The sequence below is a fragment of the Oryctolagus cuniculus genome, chromosome 10 (genome assembly GCF_051225735.1).
Source record: "Oryctolagus cuniculus isolate XC-2025 breed Fujian yellow rabbit chromosome 10, ASM5122573v1, whole genome shotgun sequence".
Classification (NCBI taxonomy): domain Eukaryota; kingdom Metazoa; phylum Chordata; class Mammalia; order Lagomorpha; family Leporidae; genus Oryctolagus; species Oryctolagus cuniculus.
Genome location: NC_142876.1, coordinates 22,891,169 through 22,913,118, shown reverse-complemented (window position 1 = coordinate 22,913,118; position 21,950 = coordinate 22,891,169). Strand labels below are relative to the sequence as shown.

The 21,950-nt window shown below is 41.9% G+C and overlaps 1 protein-coding gene across 36 annotated transcripts in view; it reads right to left on the bottom strand.

Moving 5' to 3' along the window:
• The window catches only part of TCF4 (transcription factor 4), a 386,580-nt gene extending 368,919 nt beyond the window's left edge, over positions 1-17,661 (bottom strand). For 6 of the 36 annotated variants that reach the window (XM_070050151.2, XM_070050147.2, XM_070050156.2 and 3 more), the window contains exons 1-2: positions 17,092-17,649; positions 13,245-13,317 (exon numbers count right to left, since the gene is read on the bottom strand). In XM_070050151.2, coding sequence (XP_069906252.1) covers positions 13,245-13,317 — 73 coding nt within the window. In that variant the 5' untranslated portion in view covers positions 17,092-17,649. Of the gene's footprint in view, positions 1-13,244; positions 13,318-14,908; positions 15,001-15,901; positions 16,632-17,091 lie in introns of those variants that run through there. The other 30 variants (XM_070050128.2, XM_070050136.2, XM_070050132.2 and 27 more) reach the window with 13 other exon arrangements.
• Between the last annotated feature and the right edge of the window lie 4,289 nt (positions 17,662-21,950).

The window sequence follows — 21,950 nt, the reverse complement described above, 5'->3', positions numbered from 1 at the left end:
TTGAGATAATCACATGGTTTTTGTTCTTCAGTTTGTAACGTGATGTATCTCATTTATTGATTTGCAAATGTTGTACCATCTCCCCATAACAGGGATAAATCCCACTTGGTCGGGGTGAATGATCTTTCTGATGTGTTGTTGGATTTGACTGGCTAGTATTTTGTTGAGTTTTTTGCGTCTATGTTCATCAGGGAAATTTGTCTGTAGTTATCTTTCTCTGCTGTATCATTTTCAGGTTTAGGAATTATGGTGATGCTGGCTTTATAAAAAAAATTTGAGAGGATTCCCACCCTTTCAATTGTTTTAAACAGCTTGAGAAGAATTTGAGTTAGTTCTTCTTTAAATGTCTGGTAGATTTCAGCAATGAAGCCATCCAGTCATGGGCTTTTCTTTGTTGTGAGGACCTTCATTTCTGACTCAATTTTCATCTTGGTTATTGATCTTTTTAGGTTTTCTATGTCTTCATGGCTCAATTTAAGTAGGTTGTATATGTCCAAGAATCTATCCATTTCTTCTAGGTTTCCCGATTTGTTGGCATTCAGATCTTTGTAGTAACTTCTGATGATTCTCTTTATTTCTGTGGTATCTATTGTTATCTTTCCTTTTTTATCTCTAATTTTATTGATTTGGGTCTTCTCCCACAATCAAGGCAACTTATAACAAACCCACAGCCAGCATCCTATTGAATAGGGAAAAGTTTGGAAGCATTCCCACTAAGATACAAAACCAGACAAGGATACCTACCCTTACCACTGCTATTCAATATAGTCCTGGAAGTTTTAACCAGAGCCATTAGGCAAGAAAAAGAAATCAAAAGGATACAAATTGGGAAGGAGGAAGTCAAATTATTCCTATTTACAGATGACATGATTCTATATATAAAGGATCCAAAAAGACTCTACTAAGAGGCTACTGGAACTCATAGAAGAGTTTGATAAAGTGGCAGGAAATGAAATCAACATACAAAATCCAAAGCCTTTGTATACACAGACAATGCCACAGCTGAGACAGAAGTTCTAAGATCAATCCCATTCACAATAGCTACAAAAAAAAGTCAAATACAGGAGTTGGTGTTGTGACACAATAGGTAAGGCCACCACCCTCAGTGACAGTGTCCCATATGGGCACTGATTATATCCGTGTTGCTCCATTTCCAATCCAGCTCTCTGCTATGGCCTGGGAAAGCAGTAGAAGACAGCCCAAGTCCTTGGAGTCCTGCTTCTACATGAGAGACCCAGAAGAAGCTCTTTGCTCCCAGCTTCTGACTGGCCCAGCTCTAGCCGTTGTGGCCATTTGGGAAGTAAACCAGCAGATGGAAGACCTCTCTCTCTCTCTCTCTCTCTCTGCCTGTCTGAAACTCTGCCTTTCAAATAAATAAATAAATGTTTCAAAAATCAAATAGATTGGAATAAATTCAACAAAGGATATCAAAGATCTCTACAATGAGAATTACAAAACATTGAAGAAAATAAGACACAAAAAAATGAAAAAAACTTCCGTGTTCATGGATCTGAAGAATCAGTATCATCAAAATGTCCATACTACTAAAAGCAATGTACAGATTCAAAATACCAAGGACATTCCTATCTGATATGAAAAAAAAAGATGCTGAAATTCATATGGAAACACAGGAGAGTCCCAGTAGCTAAAGCAATCCTGTTTTATTTTTATTTTTGCTTTCTTTAAAGTTTATTTATTTGAAAGCTAGAGTTATAGAGAGGCAGGGATAGAGAGAGGGAGAGAGGTCTTCCATCCACTGGTTTACTCCCCAGATGGCTGCAATGGCCTGAGCTGGGCCAGCCATGCAGGTGCAGGGGCCCAAGGACTTGGGTCATTTTCTACTGTTTTCCCAGGCCACAGGATAGAGCAGGATCAGAAGTGGAGCAGCCAGGACTTGAACTGGTGCCCACATGGGATGCTAGCACTGCAGGCACCAGCTTTACTGCTATACCTCAGTGCCAGTCCCACTAAAGCAAACTTATACAATAAAATCAAAGCCAGAGGCATCACAATACCTGATTTCAACATACTACAGGGCAGTTATAATCAAAACAGCCTGGTACTGTTTAGGACAGACCAGTGGAACAGAAGAGAAATGCCAGAATCAACCTACGCATCTATAACCACCTTATCTTCACAAAGGAGCTAAAGTCAATCCCTGGAGCAAGGACAGTCTCTTCAATAAATGGTGCCAGGAAAACTGGATCTCACATGCAGAAGTATGAAGCAAGACCCCTCCCTACCTTACACCTTACACAAAAATCCACTCAAAATGGATCAAAGACCTAAATCTATGACCTGATACCATCAAATTATTGGGGAAACTCTGCAGACATTGGCACAGGCAAAGAGTTCTTAGAAAAGACCCCAGAGACAAAGGCAGTCAAAGCCAAAATTGACAACTGGGATTAAATCAAATTGAGAAGCTTCTGCACTGCCAAAGAAACATTCAGCAAAGTGAAGAGGCAAACAACAAAATGGGAGAAATTATTTGCAAACTATGCAACTGATAAAGGAATGATAACAAGAATATATGACGAGCTCAAGAAACTCAACAACATGGTCAGCGCCGCAGCTCACTAGGCTAATCCTCCGCCTGTGGCGCCGGCACCCCAGGTTCTAGTCCCGGTTGCTCCTCTTCGAGTCCAGCTCCTCTTCCAGTCCAGCTCTCTGCTGTGGCCCACGAAGGCAGTGGAGGATGGCCCAGGTCCTTGGGCCCTGCACCCGCATGGAAGACCAGGAGGAAGTACCTGGCTCCTGGTTTCGGATCAACGCAGCGCACTGGCCGCAACACGCCTGCCGTAGCGGCCACTTGGGGGGTGAACCAACGGAAAAAGGAAGACCTTTCTCTCTGTCTCTCACTGTCTAACTCTGCCTGTCAAAAAAAAAAAAAAAAAAAAAAAAAAAAAAAAACCACACACAAAAAATCTCAACAACAGCAAAACAACCAACACAGTTATGAAGGACTTAAAACAGGCATTTTTTCCAAAGAGGAAATCCAAATGGCCAAAAGACACATGAAAAAATGCTCAGCATCACTAGCAATCAAGCAAATGCAAATAAAAACCACAATGAGATTTCACTTCACCCCTGTTAGAATGGCTTTCATACAGAAATTAACAAATAACAAATGCTGGAAAGGATGTGGGGGAAAGGTATCCTAATCCACTGTTGGTGGGAATGTAAACTAGTATGGCTACTGTGGAAGACAGTATGAAGATACCTCAGATAACTGAATATAGACCTACCACATGACCCAGCCATCCCATTCATGGAAATTTACCCAAGAGAAATAAAATTAGCATATGAAAAAGTTATCTGTACCTCCATGTTTACTGCAGCTCAGTTCACAATAACTAAGATATGGAATCAACCCAAATGTCCCTCAACCAAAGACTGGAAAAAGAATAATTTATAGGATATGTACAACATGGAATAACACAGCAGTTCAAAAAAAAAATGCAATCCAGTCATTTGCAACAAAATGGATGCAACTAGAAAATATTATACTTAGTGAAATAAGCCAGTCCCAAAAGGACTAACACCATATGCTCTTCCTGATCTGTAGTAACTAACAGAGCACCTAAAAGGTAATCTATAGAAGGGAAACTGACACTTTGACATGAGGTGACTTTGAACAGTTTTCTTTATTCAAACCATTTAACTCTTTCCTTGGAATAGCATTAACCTTATGTGTATAAAGTTAATTGAAAATATAGCTAGGCTGGGTGTTGGCACTGTGGCACAGTGGGTTAAAGCCCTGGCCTGAAGTGCTGGCATCCCTTATGGGCGCCAGTTCTAGTCCTGGCTGCTCCTCTTCCAATCCAGCTCTCTGCTATGACCTTGGATAGCAGTAGAAGATGAGCCAAGTTCATGGGCTCCCAGGCCCCTGCACACACATGGGAGACCCAGAAGAAGCTCCTGGCTCCTGGCTTCGCATCGGCACAGCTCCGGCCACTGCAGCCATCTGGGGGGTTAACCAGTGGATGGAAGACCCATCTCTCTGTCTCTCTCTCTCTCTCTCTGAACTCTGTCTTTCAAATAAATAAAATAAATCTTAAAAAAAAAAGAAAATATAGAGAGGTAAAAAATTAGAATAGGAATAGGAGAGGGAGGAGGAAGAAGAATGGGAGTGCAGGTGGGAGGGTGCTTACAGTGGGAACAATCACTATGTTCCTAAAGTTGTATTTATGATATGCATAAAATTTGTATACCTTACATAAAAGGTTTCTGGGGTGGGGGAAAATAGCTACTTAGCAGCAAACACAGCAGAAGAATACATATTTCTAGACTTTCAGTAAATAAACAATATTTCTAAAAAGCTGTCATTTTGGCTTAATCAATTTCCCTGCTGTATCACATTACCATTAAAAACATATACAAGTGGACTTCAAAACAAAGTTCATGGAACATTGTAAATTTTTTTTGCCTTTTTTTTTTTTTTTTAATTTGAAAGGTAGAAACTGAGAAGCAAGTACACAGAAATCTTCCATCCACTAGTCCACATCTCAAATGCCCATGCTGGCATCTAGGACTGGTTCAAGCTGAAGCCAGGAGACAAGAACTCCATCAGGGTCTCCCAATGGCTGGCAGTACTTGTACAAGTACTTGAGCCATCACCTCCAGAGTGCTCATTAGCAGGAAGCTGAAATCAGGAGCAGAGCTGGGTCTCAAAGCCAGGTTTCCCAATCAGTGGCTTAACTGCTAAGCCAAACACACACATCATAATCTTTTGATTTCATTTTTCCATGAACTTCTTGACAACTACTCATACTTCTGGAGGGAACTGGATTATAATCAATAATACCCCCAGGAAAATTCAAAATCAGGGTAGGCATAGGCAAAGTGCATCCAACACAAGGATGCTTGCCTAGAAACCATGGAGTTCCTGGACCAGCGCTGGCTCCACTTCAGAGCCCGCTGGACATCTCTTTCTGGGCAGTCTCCTCAATGCAGCCTTTGCATTTCCTTTCCTAGCGCCTGTCGGTTCACGGTGTTCCTGATAAACAAGCTCAGTCAGCCGCATGTCAGAATCCTACCCCTCTCAAAGAAGGATCACAGTCAATTTGTCCATGAACCCTTCATTATTCACTTCCCCTGGCAAGAAACGCGTTTTCATTCCTCTACACTCGCACAAAATGATTGTGTCTTCTAATTGCTGCGTGTTAATTATCTATGCACTTTTCCATTCTTTCTTGTTAGAATATATGCCCTCTAAGGGCAGGAGGGTCTTTCTTGCACACAGCCATCTATGTCCTGTAATTGTTAACACAGAGATTAAGCAAAGCACATATTACAGAGAGAGAGAGAGAGAGAGAGAGAGGTGACCCATTCATCAGATAAACAGCAAGCTAGGCAGACACAGACGCCCTGTCTCCATTCCCAACATATTAAAACCCAAGGGGGCAAACTGAAACAAGACTATGTACGAGTCTCTGGATAGCGGTATAAAGAAATATACCTTTCCAACCATTCACTATCAAATTTTACTCATCTTAAGTGAACATAAAAGCAATTACTGGCACGGTACGCCAATTTGCATGTCTTTCATGTCTGGCTCTCCAGCATTTTACACAATATGAAAAGTAGATTGTCCAGAGCTATAATTTCAATATCCTCCATGGACACTGTGTCTTTCCCTAATTTAACAGTCTTCTAAATACCTTGTAGTTAAGTCTTGGTTTGGCAAATTTGAGATTAAAAACCTTCCATTTGGATGCCTTGCAATTCAGCTAAGTGCCCCAAAAGGGAATGTTTAAATTAATGGAAGATTAAAGCAAGGAAGAAGATTCTAAAAGGTATTCTGTAATGGGATTTTGTCACCACCTTCTCTGTTTTATTGAGAAAATAGTCAGTTCCTAAGGGGCTGAAAGTTTACATGCCAACCATCACTCTAGTTTAACTGTTGGAAGTTAAAAATGTCAGGGAAAAACAGTTTGTAATGGAAATGCTGACATGCCATGAAGTAAGGGCACAAGCAGGTGCTCCTGGAACCCACGGCCATAATTCAATCAAGCTGCATTTTGACGTCATCTGTTACAGAAAAAGCCAAATGGTTTATGAGCGGCACCAGAACCCCCAAGATTAAATTACAGCCCTGATATTTAATCATGGGTCTTACTTTGTTATTTTTAATAACACAATACATTTTAACAGTTATTCGTCAACTGCCTTACCCAAATTAGTACACGTGATGACAAGCAAGGCGGATTACAATGTCTCTCTCTCTCTCACAATCTCAATTTTTATTATTATTTTCAGAATAGCAGATTAAACAGTTTTCTTCTTCTTAAGAGACATACAGTTGGTACCAATGGATTAAGTTCAAACCTTAATTAAAAGCAGCATGAGGTCTTTGACCAGAGGGTCAGGACATGTGTATTTGTGTCCTATCACAGCCAATAACCAACTGTATGATTTGGGCAAAAGACATTTCACCCTCTCAAACCTTGGCTCATTATCTAAAAAATTCACAGGGCATCTGTAAAGTCTCTTGTATCTTTAAATTTGTATAAATTTTTTACTTGAAAAACAGATTGTGCCATGTCTTAGGAGTCCTAGAAGATCTGAATGCAAAAGTTTTATATCTCTATAAAGTTGACATTCATGAATTGGGTAATTCAATTAAAATTATTCTGATCAAAGAGGCGTTCTAACATATGAGAATTTTTAAGCTAAAGTTTCTAGAGGCAACATCAACATCAGCAAATAAAACAGGTTCTGGAAAAGTAATGTACAAATCCTACAGCACACATAAAGATTTGTTTGGGAAACAAATCAACAGAGGCACATCCAACAATGGATCATAGTTAACAAACTACCTATAGTAATTACCACCAAAGGCAGTCCAGAACTTCATTCATTAAGTGTTAACTGTCACACAAAAGTACAAAAGCATCCACTGAACACTCATGTGCACCTTTAAATAAAACACTTTCTTGCAGCCCTGAAATTCATCCACGTAAACTGATTTTAAACACACCTGGATATTTGATATGCTGATTAACTGGGCCTTTTTTATTTTTGAAATGAAAGTAAACTTGACAACCTTTTCAACACTTTTTCTACTCCTGCAAGTTTGACATAAATAAATGTGTGTCAGCATATGTGGGTGTATGTACCTATATACATATATATATTTATATACAGACATACATTACACACATATACATACACACATTACTTGTAGCAAAGTGTTAACCAGTTCTCTATGAAGGTTAAATTGCTTCCTCTTTTACATTTCTCCTAATCATTAAGAGAGTCATGGTTCCTAGGCATCCAGCTAAAACCATATGCATGCCTTATTGTTGAGTCTAAATGGGCTCATGTATTCAAAAAATGGGTAACTCACATGTCAGTTTATAAACTTGCTGGTCAAATTTGAAAATTTTACTCAAGGTAATGAGAAACCGGTAACGAAAATAACCTTAAAAAAGGAAAAAAAAAAAAAAAAAAAAAACCTATAATGCACTTTACTTTCCCTACAACTTAGCAGTATCTAATTAACTTAGAAGAACACCTGGCCATAAAAAATAGCACATAAAATATAAAAAAAAAAAACATAAGGAAAGGAGGATTTTTTTTCCTTCAATTTGACACTACGTCTGTAAAAGATCTGGTTTGATCAACATACATATAGATTCTAAAGATCTGGCCAAGAACATTTTGGTTCAAGACTTGTAAACTGAAGATCATTTCAAAACACACCATGTTCCTTATTAGGCAACTTGAGATCTGTTATCTTGGCTTATGGGAACTGATCTAAATAGCATCATAATACTAAACGTTGAAAATCACAGGCCTGAGGCCACCAGGACTCAACTCTATGCCTTGGACGAGGTTGCAAACTTCCAATATAAAATGTAGTTTACCATTAGAAGTAAATGTTTGATCTGTAAAGCTTACAAAATTACTTTGTTTATCATAGCAGATGAAAGCAAAAAGGAATAATTTTAAGCTCAAAACAAAACTGTTTATATGACAGTCTTTACTGCTACATGATTCTAAGCATTTAAGACAGATTCGAGCAATTAACAGCATAAACTTTCATTACATAGTTCTATTATATATGTTTATGTGACTTAGCTGTTCATCTGTTATTTAAGTGATTTCCTCATTACAATAGTAGGGGAAGGATAATTTGCTGATGCTGTCAAAAATGTTAAGCATTTCAGTCTCAACAGTTCTTGGATCCCCACGCTTGTTTAATGCTTTTTATTTACTTAAGTCAGTGTCAAATAGAGTATTGCTTCTTCCTTCTGAATTTAGAAAACTAACATTTTAAGCACATGTCTGGTAATAGACATCTCTAAACTTCAAAACTGCCTATTTTAGTGATGCAGATAGAATTAAGATTGTTATTCTTGAATATTAAGTTTCAAAGCTCTAACAATGAACTCCAAAACTTTTAACTTTATAGATTGGAAATCCTCATTGTTTTAGATATTAATAAATCAGGCTTTGTGACCTTAAATTCTGGTCTAAATACATAAAAATAACTGAAAATGAAGTAGTTTATTAGTACCCATGTAGACTACCAACGTACAGCAGAACAAATTGTACAATATCTACTATATTTTCTTGGTTTAAAAAGTAAAATGAAAGAGACATTCTAAGTGACATACAAATCCATCATAAATGGGATGGCATATTTGGACACAAGGGCAAGAAAAATTAGTATGGTTTATATTATTATCGTAATTTTTTTAAATGCTATCTACTATAAAGACCATGGACACTATTTCATGCCAAGCCTCAATATTATATTCCACACCTGTACCATCTCGAAACAATGAGCTGCATCAGACTGTTGTGTGTCTCTGTGTGCACGCATGCATGTGTGTGTGCATGCAAGTGTGAATGAAAGGACTTTGAGCTAGGCATGGCTGAGCTGAAAACCTAAATTTCACTGGCTGCTTTGAAAGCGAGTTTTTAATATCTCTGTATCTCAGTTTCCCCATCTATGCACTGGGCACTAGATTCTTCTGAGGATTAAAAAACACAATAAACTCAAGGTGGAGAGCAGACCACCTGGCACACTGAGAAGTACTTTCCTTATGTCTGCCACCCTCATTCACACTCTATTATTCCACCTAACACAGTGCAAACAGCCACAGAGAAGACCAGGCAAAAGAGGTCAACAATCCAAAATTCAGCTCCAAACCCCTTAAAAGAAGAAGAAAAAAAAAGGGGGGGGGGCATTCTAAGGGCACAAGCACATACAGAAGCATTTATTTGCACAAATAACAGCACACAAATCCTGATACCTATTATACAGGACAAATGACGGGAAAACTGTTGAAATAAACGTTATCTCCAATAAAGGATTTGCAGAGGACCACAGAGAATTAGCAAATCAAAACTTGTTTTTTTAGAATAAAAGCACAGTTGAGAAACTCTTAAACTTGGGCTTCAGTTCTCTTTGGCTGTATGAAGGAGGCACTGGGCAGCCTATTCTGCGGGGTTTCTATCCCCAAAATTCTGATTCTAACATAATGAATTTAATTCCACTATATTTATTTTTAACCTATTAAATTACTCTGCACTCTACAAAAAAAAAAAAAAAAGCCAATAGGAAGACTTTTAAAACACACACATGATAGTAAGTAGCTCTCCTCAACAGACAAACTTAAGGGGAGAGCAATTTCTTTTTCATCACCATGAACTCAGAGAAATTAATTCAGGATGCTAACCACGTGAATTCTCCATCTTATAAATTTATCCAATGAATTGCTTTTTTCCCCCCTCAACAAAATTTACTAAACTGATGCTTGTTTTGGGGTTCACATGGATACAGTTTAACAAACTCACAGGATCCTCAAATGCACTCCCTCTTCCAAAACCACCCACAACAGGGATGTGCTATGCTCTACTACTGCTCTGAATTGTTCAAACACACGTTCCTTTGGCAACCTTTCACAGCCGCCGAACACCTAAGTAAAACTAAACACTTACAGGGTGAAAAAAACTCAACTTTTAAACTAAGGGAGGAAAATGTAGAATCCATCATAGACTAGCTGTAAATACATGTACCAGATGTGGTCCGGGCTGATCTAACAAGTTCTTTAGTAGACACAATTCCAGTGGCACAACTTTAAAACCACCTTTTAAAAAGATGCCAAAGCTAGTGTGCTTAGCTTTCCTCACGAAAGACTCAAGCGTAATCATCTAAACTATACTTTTGTTCTATTGGAAAATTAAACCGCCAGCTCATCAATAAATCACAGACTTTTTAGGTACATTTTCCCCCTTTGGTAACTCTGCCATCATATTTTTTAATGAGAATAATTTTCCAGTCATCCAGGCATGTGGATGCTTTTAGTGTGTTTTAAGATCAATGAAGATAGCGGATATTAAATCCCTTTGTATAAATTACCATATAGGTTATAACTATTTCTTAAAAATAATCCCAGAGCCCACCAATCCACCGTGCTAAGGTCATCTCAGCTCTGAACCATCATGGCTGAATTGTTTTAGTGCTTTCTGCTGAACACCTGCAAACATCAAACAAAAACTGCTGGTCCTTTCCAGGGTTGACAAAAGCCTTTCATGTGAAAAATGCTCCCTGGGAATGTCGGGCTGTAGCTCAGGTTACATTCCATTCTCCCCAGCAGCCTCACCATTTCTTAAGGTGGTAGGAAAAACCATGTTTGTGAAATGAAAGATTAAAGAGAATATGGCCACACTTTATTTTCATTCTCACACTGCAAACCACGATGGAGCATCCTGTATTAATGGAATCAAAAGCTATTGGAAACTTTAAGCATGAAATATTACCATGCTTCACTGTGAAAAAATACAGCTGATTTCTCAAACAGAAACAGTTTACTTATAGTTTAGATTTTTTTTTTCTCTTCCCCCTGGATCCAAGTTTCAAAGAGACCCATGAAAGTGACATCTGAGTCCACACAGGGCAACCGGTATTAACTTGAACTAACTTTAGATTAAGATTTCTCTACCCAAAGTTTCCTAGTCCATCCTTCCAATTAAAGAGAAAAGTGAATTTTTCATTTTTTATTTTTTAATTTGTTGTGCTTTAATAGTGATTGTTTTATTTATTGAGTAAAAATATGAGCCATCTTCTTCACTAACAGCACTGAGTTCAAATATATCTTCACAGACTGGGAAAAATCAGCACTCCAATCTGTACCCTATATAATACCATCACATTTGATTGAATGAATACTCCAAATCTTCCATCAAGGCACCCAGAATCAAAGACCCATTGCACTTTGTACTCTTAAAGGTAAATATTTAGTTCTGAAAACTACACCTTTGGTACAATGTAACTTTAAGTCCAACACCTTGAAAATAATCACTACACTGTCAGGAGTTACTGTAACATGCCTCACTAAGAACTGTGTGTTTATCTGTCTATATATATGTGTGTGTGTCTATACATATGTATATAGTTCTCTTCAGAACTATGTACATCAGGATACATGATCACTTAAGCCAGGACTTCATTTAAAAGTAAACATTACAAATGGACCAGACACACACAGTTATCCTCTGAAATACAACAAAATTTTATACTTCTAATCACTTTACTTTATTAAACTGCATCTAAACTAATACACTGAAGTTCCTCCAAATGTGTCCATTTTCACAGCAGTGCAAGGAGTCTTTCACAGTGATTTTGAAAACAGTGTCTCGCTTTGCCTGCCTGACATAATCCACTTTTTGGATTTAATTGAATATGCATTCCTTAAGTAAAATCAGAAGAATCACTGTCAGGGATAAAGGTAAGCTACTGTTCCCGTTGTGTTTAACATGACAAATGAATTTGCCTACAAGAGGTACTTGTGCTCATTGTTACTTCAAAATGCCTATTAATATTTTTTATTTTCAAAGTTATATAGAGAAACTACACACAAATGTCCAAGATGTAATACTAACACAACAAAACACTTAAGGAAGTCCCCAAAGGGGGAATATGGAAGAGTCCAGGACAGCACAAACACAAATATACAGTCAATATGTACTTTTACTTTTTAATAAAAATGGACCAAAACCAAGCTAAATTGTGACTATAAGAAGCATCTCATATTTTGTAAATCAAGTGATAAAGCGACAAAAATTCCCTGACTCATGGGGGCCAGAAGAAGTAACTTATTTGGAAATGAGGAACTTTTAAAACTCATTAATTTCATGAAAATTCACCAATGACACAAATCACATTGGTCAACAATTTCTCTCATTGCTACTGTACCAAATGAAAATTAAGAGATGTGAAATTATACTCATAGTTGACAGACTAGTCCACTAGCATCTCACAACTGAAAGATGTCAACATTTACCAGTGAGACCTAAGGAAAGTGCTCTGCCTGCACTCCTATGTACCACTGCCAGAACTCCTAAGCTACTGCAGCTGTTTAACAAGCATAAATGGATGTAAGCTTGCACCTAAAGCTTAGCAGGCAACAATGCAGGATTCCTTTTATTTAAAATTCATTGGACAAAAAAAAAAACAAACCTTGTAAAAGAATATCATACTTTCACTCTTTGATTTTAATAAGAGACATTCAAATAGCCCTGTACTACAACTCCTCCTTAAATGCCAGATAATCACTGTGCACACAGATTTCCTTTGTGAATAGCGCTAACGTTGTTTTTTAAACATCACCCAAAAATCTTTCATTTATAAAGTGTTAAACATCCTTCCAAACTTACAACTTAAAATATCACAAAAATTCACTGCGCAAGTAAATGATTAGGGAAAGGAAACCGCTAAAGCAATGAAAAGCATATTTTAAATATAAATGAATTCATATTTTGCCTCTCAGATTAGCATGAGGCTCTTTTCAGGGATGGTTTCCTACACAGCATTCAACCACAAAATTAAGTACTAAACTTCTTTATATTATTTACAAGAGATTTTCCTTTTTACAAAAGTTAGATTTTTCCCCCATTTTCAAATAGGGATCACTAATTTAATTCCCTATATTAACACTGGCCTTATATTCCCATGTGTGATTACAAATGTTTTAGAAAATTGCTTTCAAATTAAGTGATGGAATTTTGAGACAGTGTCTTTGATTTAATTTTAAAAAGGCCTCATTTTAATCACAAAAGATAAAATTTTGTGTAAGTTATACCATTGATGGATGATGAAATAACCAGATCATTTCTAGGCTAAAATTCAACGCCTTTTTCAGAACCCTTCAACAGAGCCAAGAAACACACAATGTGTAAAGGAACATCTAAGAGCATTGAACTTCACAGGAAGAAAAGAATTTACATACTTGAGCCAGTAAAATGTCCACTCGCCAAAGAAGTTGGTCCATTTTTGCCACTGCTCACAGGAGGTGAAAACATCTACAAGAAACAAAGAAATATTACAGTTGAAAAGAAGACATTTGTGCCCTTCAGAGCTCATCAAAGACCTTTCATACTCTTACCAAACAGCCTGGAGTTTACGCTAAGGGTTTATTCAGTAAGACATCACCAGCCAACTGAAAACTACAGCAGACACCACACTACAATGCCCTCCCCATCACCACGCTGCTCTTCCTTTCTCCTCAGGTCATTAGACTGCCACGCAGTCCTAGTACATGTTGAACAAACACAGTTCCCCATAATGTTAGCAAGATTCAGGCTGGAGGGCAGCAGCCTCTCTAAGAAACACTACTTTGATGAAGGAAGCAAAAAAGTTGTTTGTTTCATACAGAAAACCTGGGCCATAACCGTGGCAATGTCCATTTCCATCCTGTATAGGATCTGCTTGTCATATGTGAACCCAAATAAAAATAAAGTGCCACCTGCACTAAATTCTCATTTCGTCTCTAGAATGAGAGCAATTGGAAGCAAGACTCTCTCTCTCTCTCTCCACTCTCTCTCTCTCACTCTCTCTTTCACTCCCTCTCTCTCCAGCATTTATTTCTACCCTAATTGGTCTCCCTCTTCTTCCACGTATGTGGTGGATAATGCACACCTTCCCAGTGTCACACACTGCAAAAAGCAAAGGAATGAATGGAGAAAGTGCAGCAAGCAGAACGGGGGCTGCAAAGCTGCCTAGGGCTACGTTTCCTGGCAAAACTTCCGAAAGCCATTTCTCCAAAAGGGCTAGGAGAGGAGCAGTGGCAGTGGCAGTGGCAGCGGCGGCAGCACCAGCGGCAGCGGCAGCACCAGCGGCAGCAGCAGCAGCAGCATGAAAGAGCCCCACTCAGAAGGCGGTGTGGACTGTATTGGTGTGTTTTGTGCATTCTCTGTATTTTGCTTCACAAATGCATCTTCCATCAAACTCATCTGGCATGAAACGTGAACTAACTCCCCTGCCGTGCTCGAGACTGGGTTTGGGAAAGGGGAGCAAAGGGATGGAGAAGGACCAGAGTCCCGTCGTGACACTCCACAAGTGTGCAGGTCCGCTTTGTGCTGACCTCCAGGCTAGGAAATTGGCAAGAACAGTCCAAAGGCTTCTACAGAAGGTCAGCTCAGCAGATCCAATGGAGTTTTCAGAATCCCAGGAAGAGGAGTTAGGAGGACTACACACAGTCCCTACTCACCCCAAGGCACCATCAGTTAAAACTTTAAACAGACAACTGAGGCTCCTGTTTTCCACTTCCAGAAAATAATAAAACAACTAGTAGTACGCCAAGTACTGGTATGCTCAGAGTTCAGATACGGCCAAGTTTTAGGGGTGTCTGGTTTTTCCTTTCCACTGGGGTGAGACTCCATTATTTTGGGGCATCAGTGGGTAGGGAATTCAAGGCAGGTAATTAAAGACTCGGGGGGGGGGGGGGGGGGCCTGAATCTTGAATCACACCCAAAAAATTTAGTTAAAAACTTGTCAAAAGACCTTCGTATTTACCAAGGATTCAGTCCATTAAAAATTACACTGTCCTTTAGACGACTACTGGTTTCTAGCTGAAGTGTTTGGGTGTTTTGAGTTTCCACCAATCTTTCTTACCGCACTGAAATCCAGTAAATCACTCAGCTCTTTGTCCGTCCCTAAGGCAGCCATTCGCTGTTGGTGATGCATTTTAGCAAAATCACACAAACCTAGAAACATGGAAATAACCGCAATCAGAAAATCCAGTCCCAATCCTTGGAGAAAACACAATCGGATTTTTGGAGACTGGGGTGTGGGGGGTGGGAGATGTAGGGGCGGGTGGGATTAAGGTGGTGGGAGGGGGGAGGGATGGGAGAGTTGTTGCTGGGTTTTGTTTTTGTTTTAAGATGGAACAGGCAGCAATAGCAAAAAAAAAAAAAAAAAAAAAAGCGATACTGTATTTCCAGAGAGACGATCAAACTGGTAACATCCACTAGAAAACCAAATCCAGGAAGGGAAAAAAAAAAAAAAAAAAAAAAAAGAAAGAAAGAAAAGAAAGAAAGCCGCTCGTGAGCGCATCCTTTTATGCAACAGGAGGTAGAGCGAGAAATGAATGGATCCCAGAGCAAAGAGAAACTACTCGGGACGGCCCGGGCTCAACTTTCCCCCACCCGCACCCCACCCCCCGGCACTGCTGGCGCTCGCACCCCGCGCGCCGCTCCCCTGCGCGTCTCCAAGTCGCTCCGAAGAAATTGCGGACGAGCGTCCCCGCGGGGCGAGCACGTCCCCAGGGGGAGGGGTGACAGGGCCGGCGGCGGGGGCGGGCGGAGCGCAGGCTCGGGTCCCCCCCTGTCGTCCAGCACCCTCATTTGTGAAAGAAAGGGCTGTAAAAAATTAAAGTCAGGCCCTTGGCAAAGTCCTCGGCCCCCCGCGAGTGGGCACCGCCGGGGAGGGGGGCGGGGGCGGCGGCGCGGGGGCGGGAGGGGAAGGGGAGTCTCTGCCCGGCGCGCCGGGAGCCGGGCGCCCGCGGCGCGGGAGGCGCGGAGCCGCGTGGGGGCCGCCGAGCCCGCGCCCGAGCCCCGCGCCGCCCCGGGCATCCGCCCGCCGAGCCCGGCCGGCGCCCGTACCTACCGGCCGCGCGCGAGAAGGGGCTCCCGGTGCACCGCCGGCGCCGCGGCGGCGTTCATGTCTGAGCCCGCCCGGCCGCTGCGCCCGCTCGCCGGCTCCCGCGCCTCCGCCGCCGCCGCCACTACCGATCCGCGCGCGCACAGCCAAGATCCCTGACTCTTAACACCAACTCTCTTCTCCGGGGAGGGGAGGGGACGAGCGCAGGGGGGGAGGGGGAAACACGCCGAGGCGCACGGAATTGCAAGTTCAGCAAAGAAATGGGTGGGGGGGCTCCGGCGGGGCGACGCGGGCTCGCTCGGGGTCGGGACGCGGCCCCCCACCCCCGGGGCCGGGGGGCGGCTCAGCGCCTCCCCCGCCTCGCCAAAAAACACGAACGAAAATTCGCGGAGCACCTCATTTTTCGGTTACGGTCTGCAGCCTGCCCAGGTCGGCGCTGGCCCGTTCCATCCCTCGGAGCCACTTTGAAATGTGTTCGAGTTCACATCCCGCCCTCGCCCCCACTCCCGTCCCCTCGCGCTCGCACGGCCACACACGGCAAAGCAAGTTTATACCAGGCTGCGATACACGTGATGCGAAAAGACTTTGCCAAGAGCAACCGTATTTTCCCTTTCCACAGAGAAACCCAGCCGCATTTGGCCGGGGAGACCTCCGTCCGGGTAGTTCTGCGTCGGGGGCGAGCCCTGCACTGCCCACTCTATTCCCCCTCTCTTTGGACTCACAGAATAGTACGGCTAAAAACTTCGCAAGAAGAGGAAAAAAAAAAAAGGCAATTTGGGGGGATGGATGTTGTTTTGTTTTCACACTTGAGTTCCTAGGCACGCGAAGTCCCCATTCGCCCGCGCTGTTTTTTAATTCCACATTTCACATCATAGGCCCTGCATGCTCCTAAAACATACTTTTCCACATCACTTTTCAGGATAAAAATCCAGCTTCACCGTCCTATCGTCTGGTAGTAACAAGCGTGCTTTATCCAGCCTATGCAACATAGTTATTCCAACGTGTGCTAGCACACTCCACACACCCTGGAATCGCTAGAGGAGCGAGCACACACACAAGATGCATGCACACACTTTTTCCCACTGGCGATTATTCCATAGGTTGTTCCTTTTGTTTTCATAAAACACTGGGATCGACATTTTAAAAATTCAATTCAATTACAAACAGTTTACTCTGACAGCAAATAGTAACGTTACCTTAAGTGGCCACAAATATGTTCACAATATTCCAAGGAAAAAGACTTTAAAAAGAGAGACAAAAATCTTCTGCAAGTACTTAGTATCTCACATGTGTATCCCCCAAAAAAGTATTTTAACTGGTACTCAGTCCTGCTCCAGGGATATCCACAGATTACAGGATCATGCACCTGGCTCTGCTTTTTGCATTTTCCACCATAAAACTGCAACAAAATGCCCTCCCCAAAAAAAGAATTCATTAAAAAAAAATCCAACAACTTTTTCTTATGGTTTATAAAAAAAAATCAACACTGGGTAGTTAGAATTGTTCCTCAAACAAATCTCGTTGGTGGGTGTTTTTTCTTCTCCTCTTAGAAAGTCTTAAACTTGCTCCAAGTTTAGAGGTGTCTCATCATCATCCTCCTCCTCCTCCTCATCACCATTGACTCCCCCGTGGAGTCACATTGATAATAATAGGTTTCCCTGAAAGATACATTGTAATCCATTCACATCCGGGCACTGCGGGCTTATAAAGAGAAGGCGCTGCGGCCGCGGCTGCTCCTCCAGACAATGACTGGGGAGGGGCGGGGCGGGAGCGGGCGACCATAGAGTGGTAAACAGATGGCCTAGAGAGGCCGCCAAGATGGCGGCGCGCGCCGGCCACGCCTCCTCCGGGAGCGCCGGCGGGCGACGGGGTCCGTCGCGCGTGGAGCGGCGCAGAGAGTGCTCGGTGCCGGCGTCGACGGCCGGCCTGGCCCTCCTGCGCGCGCTTCGTCCTGCTCCGGTTCCTTGGCCGTCCCTGCTCTTTGACACGAAAGTGTAGTTCCTGAATAAATACACGAATTAAACTCCACAGACTTAACGCGGGGGAATCAAATCCCCCGACCCCCCCCCCCCCCAACCTGAGGAAGGCTCGGTAGAGGCCGCGGCGGCCTCCCCAACCGCAAACCCGAGCCCGGGATCTTCTGCGGTGTGGAGCGGGTTCCGTGGCGAGGCTCGAGCGGCAAGGGGTCCCTCCCGGCCGCCGCCGCCCCCGCCCCCACTTTCTATAGGCGTGAGAACTTGGTCAGTCCGGGAAGTGGTCACTTGGAGAAGACATTGATTGATTGCTTTGTACACTCAGATCGACTTTATACCACAAGGCATGACTGACTCAACTGACAGTTCTGGCCAAGCAGTTACCTTCTGGAGGTTGTTTTCTGGTCAGACGCAAATAGCAAAGCCCACTTTACGAATTTTGCACAGGACGTGGATAACGCTGGAATCACTTCAGTATGTACAGGCATACCCTGCGGCGCAGTGGTTAAGCCACTGCCGGCGACGTGGACATCCCATTTCAGAGCACTTCCCAACACTGGCTGCTCCACTTCCGACCCAGCTCCCTGCTGAGGCTCCTGGGAAAGCAGCCAAGATGGTCCAGAGACCCAGATGGAGTTGCTGGTTGCTGGTTTGGGCTTGTCCTGCCCCTTCCGTTGGGGCCCTGTAGGGAGTGAACCACAGCTGGGCTCACGCTCTCTGTCGAGGAAATAAGCAAACCTTGAACACCAAAACAAAAGGCCGTGGTTGTGGGGCAGTGGGTTAAGCTACCACTTCTAATACAGCTCCTTACGAATGCTCCTGGGAAGGCAGCCACAGAAGACTCAACTACTTGGGCCCCAATAGCAATGTGGGAAACTGGGATGGAGGGCCAGGCTTCTATCTTGGGTTGCCCCAAACCCATCCTTTGAAGCCATTCGTGGAGTGAACCAGCCGGTGGAAGATATTTGTGTCTCCTTGACTTTCTAACTCTGCTTTTCAAATAAATTAATCTTTAAAAATAAAAAAATAAAACTTTAAAACTTGCCACTTACTAAAAAATAGATTTCTTTCCATCTCTAACAGCTTGATGAACTAATATCTCTAATCTAGCCAACAGAACTTTAAATGGAGCATTCCTTATTTTAATAGAATAGTCTTTATGTCTCCCAACAGGAAAAAGCCAGTAATAACAAGTAACAGAGACTGTGTTTCACGTGTGCCAAACATTGTGCTAAGAATTTCATAAATATTGGCCATTTTAATCCTGAGAATGACTCTGTGAAGGGGGTAACTACTCTCTTAACATTAAGAAAAACAGAACCAAGTAAAATGGAGTAGCTTGACCCAAGGCAGCAGTTTAGTAACTGAGACAAACTTGCTGAAGTCACAACCATCACTATTATGAAGGAGCCCATCTCTGAAACCAGGCAGTCTGTCATCAGAGTCCACTTTAACTTCCACGTTCCTTCATGCCATCTGTCAATGGGAACATCCTAATCTCCAATTATGTCAAAAATGTGTGGCAATAACAGTTGAGATCAATTTTCAGGATCTTTTCTTTATGTGTAAGTTTTTACAGAAAAAGAATTAGGGCATTTGCAGATTGTTTTCCTCTCCATTCACACGTTGTGAAGATTCCATGTTCTCATCTTAAAATAGTATTTTACATTTAGGTACCACTTGACTCCGTGTTATCACAAGCATTATCTGTGGTTCTCCACATAAAACCTCTCTGCAGACCCTACTAAAATGATGTGATGAAAAGATCACAAATGTTGGCTTGAGAGAAAAGTTCCCTTGGCTCTACCTCTAATCAGCTCTGTGACCTAAGGCTCAATGTCAATGACTTTTGCTGTAAAATGCAGAGTATAGATTAGATAATCCCATGAAGTCCCTTTTCACTTTTAGGTTTTTAAGATTCCCCCTTCCTCTGAATTTCAAAGGCAATAAATGATTCTACCGAGAAATCAGTGGCAGGATCAGGTTTTGGGTCTAAGGATTCCCAATTACCAGTCTAGTAACTTTTTACTCAATGACTGATTTTTTGACCCCACAATCAGCCATGTAACTACACTTCTCTTTTAAATTAAGGAATAAATGTGGGCTTTGTTCTTTTCTTGAGCTGTCAGAGAATAGATACTTTCTAATATACATGTGGGGACTGGAGGCTTTTTAGAGAGCCTTAAAAGGACCCTGTGAAATTTAAATTAAAAAAAAAAAAAAAGTACCAGATATGTTTTGGAGTGCCTTGTTTCATCTACAGATTCCCCTGCCTTGTAACCTGTCTGGATGCTGACAGAGAGGTATGCCCCAGTCAGCTGGGGCTGCTGTAACAGAACACCATACACTGGGTGACTGAAAGAGCAGACATTTATTTTCATAGTCCTGGAGGCTGGGGAGTCTGAGATCAAAGGCTGGTGTGGTTGGGTTCTGGGAAGTACTCTCTTCTTGACTTGCATTTGACTGACTTCTCACTTTATCTTCACATGGGAGAAACAGAGAGCACTCAGGTCTCTCATCTTGTAAGAATATTAATGTCATCATGGGGGCTTCACCCTCATGACTTCATCTCAAACCAACTTCCTCCCAGAGACCCCATTTCCTGCTACCAGGAAGTTAGGGCTTCAGCATATGAATGGGGGCACGGAGGAGGGCCCTAACACTTAGTCCATAGCAAGGTAGAACTTGATGTGTTGCCGCACATCTCCTTCCTATCCTGCCTTCCAGCCCCAGCAGATTGGACCACAGGAGTGATAGGAGGAAGAGATGGACATTGGTCTATGGTGAGTGATGGATTGGACATGTCTTGGAATCAGGTGGCCGATGCCAGTGCCAGGAAGCCACACCATGTGACAGCCACGGCTATTAGGGAAACAAGAACTATGAGTAAGCAGAGGAAACTGCTCTTCAGATAAGAGAGAAGGTCTTGGGAGTTGGAGAACAGCAAGCAAACAAGTTCTAGGAAGAAATGCCTGCAGATATTTTCCCAATTACTGTGAGCCAGCTAGCTCCTGCAGTGTTCCCCTTCCCCAGCTGAGCTCACCTGAGTACATTTCTGATTCTACAGCTCAAGTATTTAACAAGAAAAAAGTACTTTAAAAATTTCAATGTTGCCAAAACCATTGCTAGCATCTATATATCTATATATCTATATATATATAGATAGATATATAGACGCTGTTCTAGAGGAGAAACAACCGATTTCCTTCCTACATGGCAGAGAGCCTATCTAATTCATTCTGCCACCTACAGTCAGTAAGGTGCACACAAATGTTACTTTCTTTTCTTGATTTTGGGCAAGTTTCACATCTCAGATGTTTAAAAAAATATACATTTCTTACACACCTTTTATGACTGGTTAAAACCAAATGAGAAAGTGTATGAAAGAGCTTTGAAAATTAAAAACCTATCAAGGAAGGCATCATTATTGCATAAACTGAGTTCATGGGATTACAGAAGGGGTAGCAAAGAGTGATACCCTGTGAATCCTTAAGGGAAAAAAAGTCATTGAAACATATTAGTACCAAAACCTGCATTCTCAGTTGAGGATGTCAAGGCTCAAGTGGATGACTTATGCAAAATCATGTCACCAATGAGTGGTATAGCCAGAAGCAGCCCTTCTGCAACTGAGTGCCAATCCAGGCACCACACCATTCTCCTCAAAAGCCCATCCAGTTTCCTCTCCCCGAGTCCTGCCTAGGTTAAATCCAAAAGCAAGCCACAAACAAAAAATCAGCTCTCTGATGCTCTAAAGAAATTCATCCAAAAAATCATCAAGTAATTTTTGAACATCTATTTTATGTCAGCAGCTCTTCACTAAGGACCTGAGGCCAAAAATAAAAAAGTAGGCGAAGAAATCAGAATGGTATAAATGTCAAGGGCAGTGTTGATTGAATGGCTAAGTCACAGCAAGTAAGATGCAGGCTGTGGCAGACGTGTGCAAAAGGGAGGGCTGTCCCAGCATCTTTTTAGGCTGCAATATCAAGTGAATATAACTATACAGGGCCTCAATCTGGAGCCCTACTCATACTATAAGACTAAGTCAGAAAGGCAGCAGCCAGCAAAACACAAGAGGAGGGACT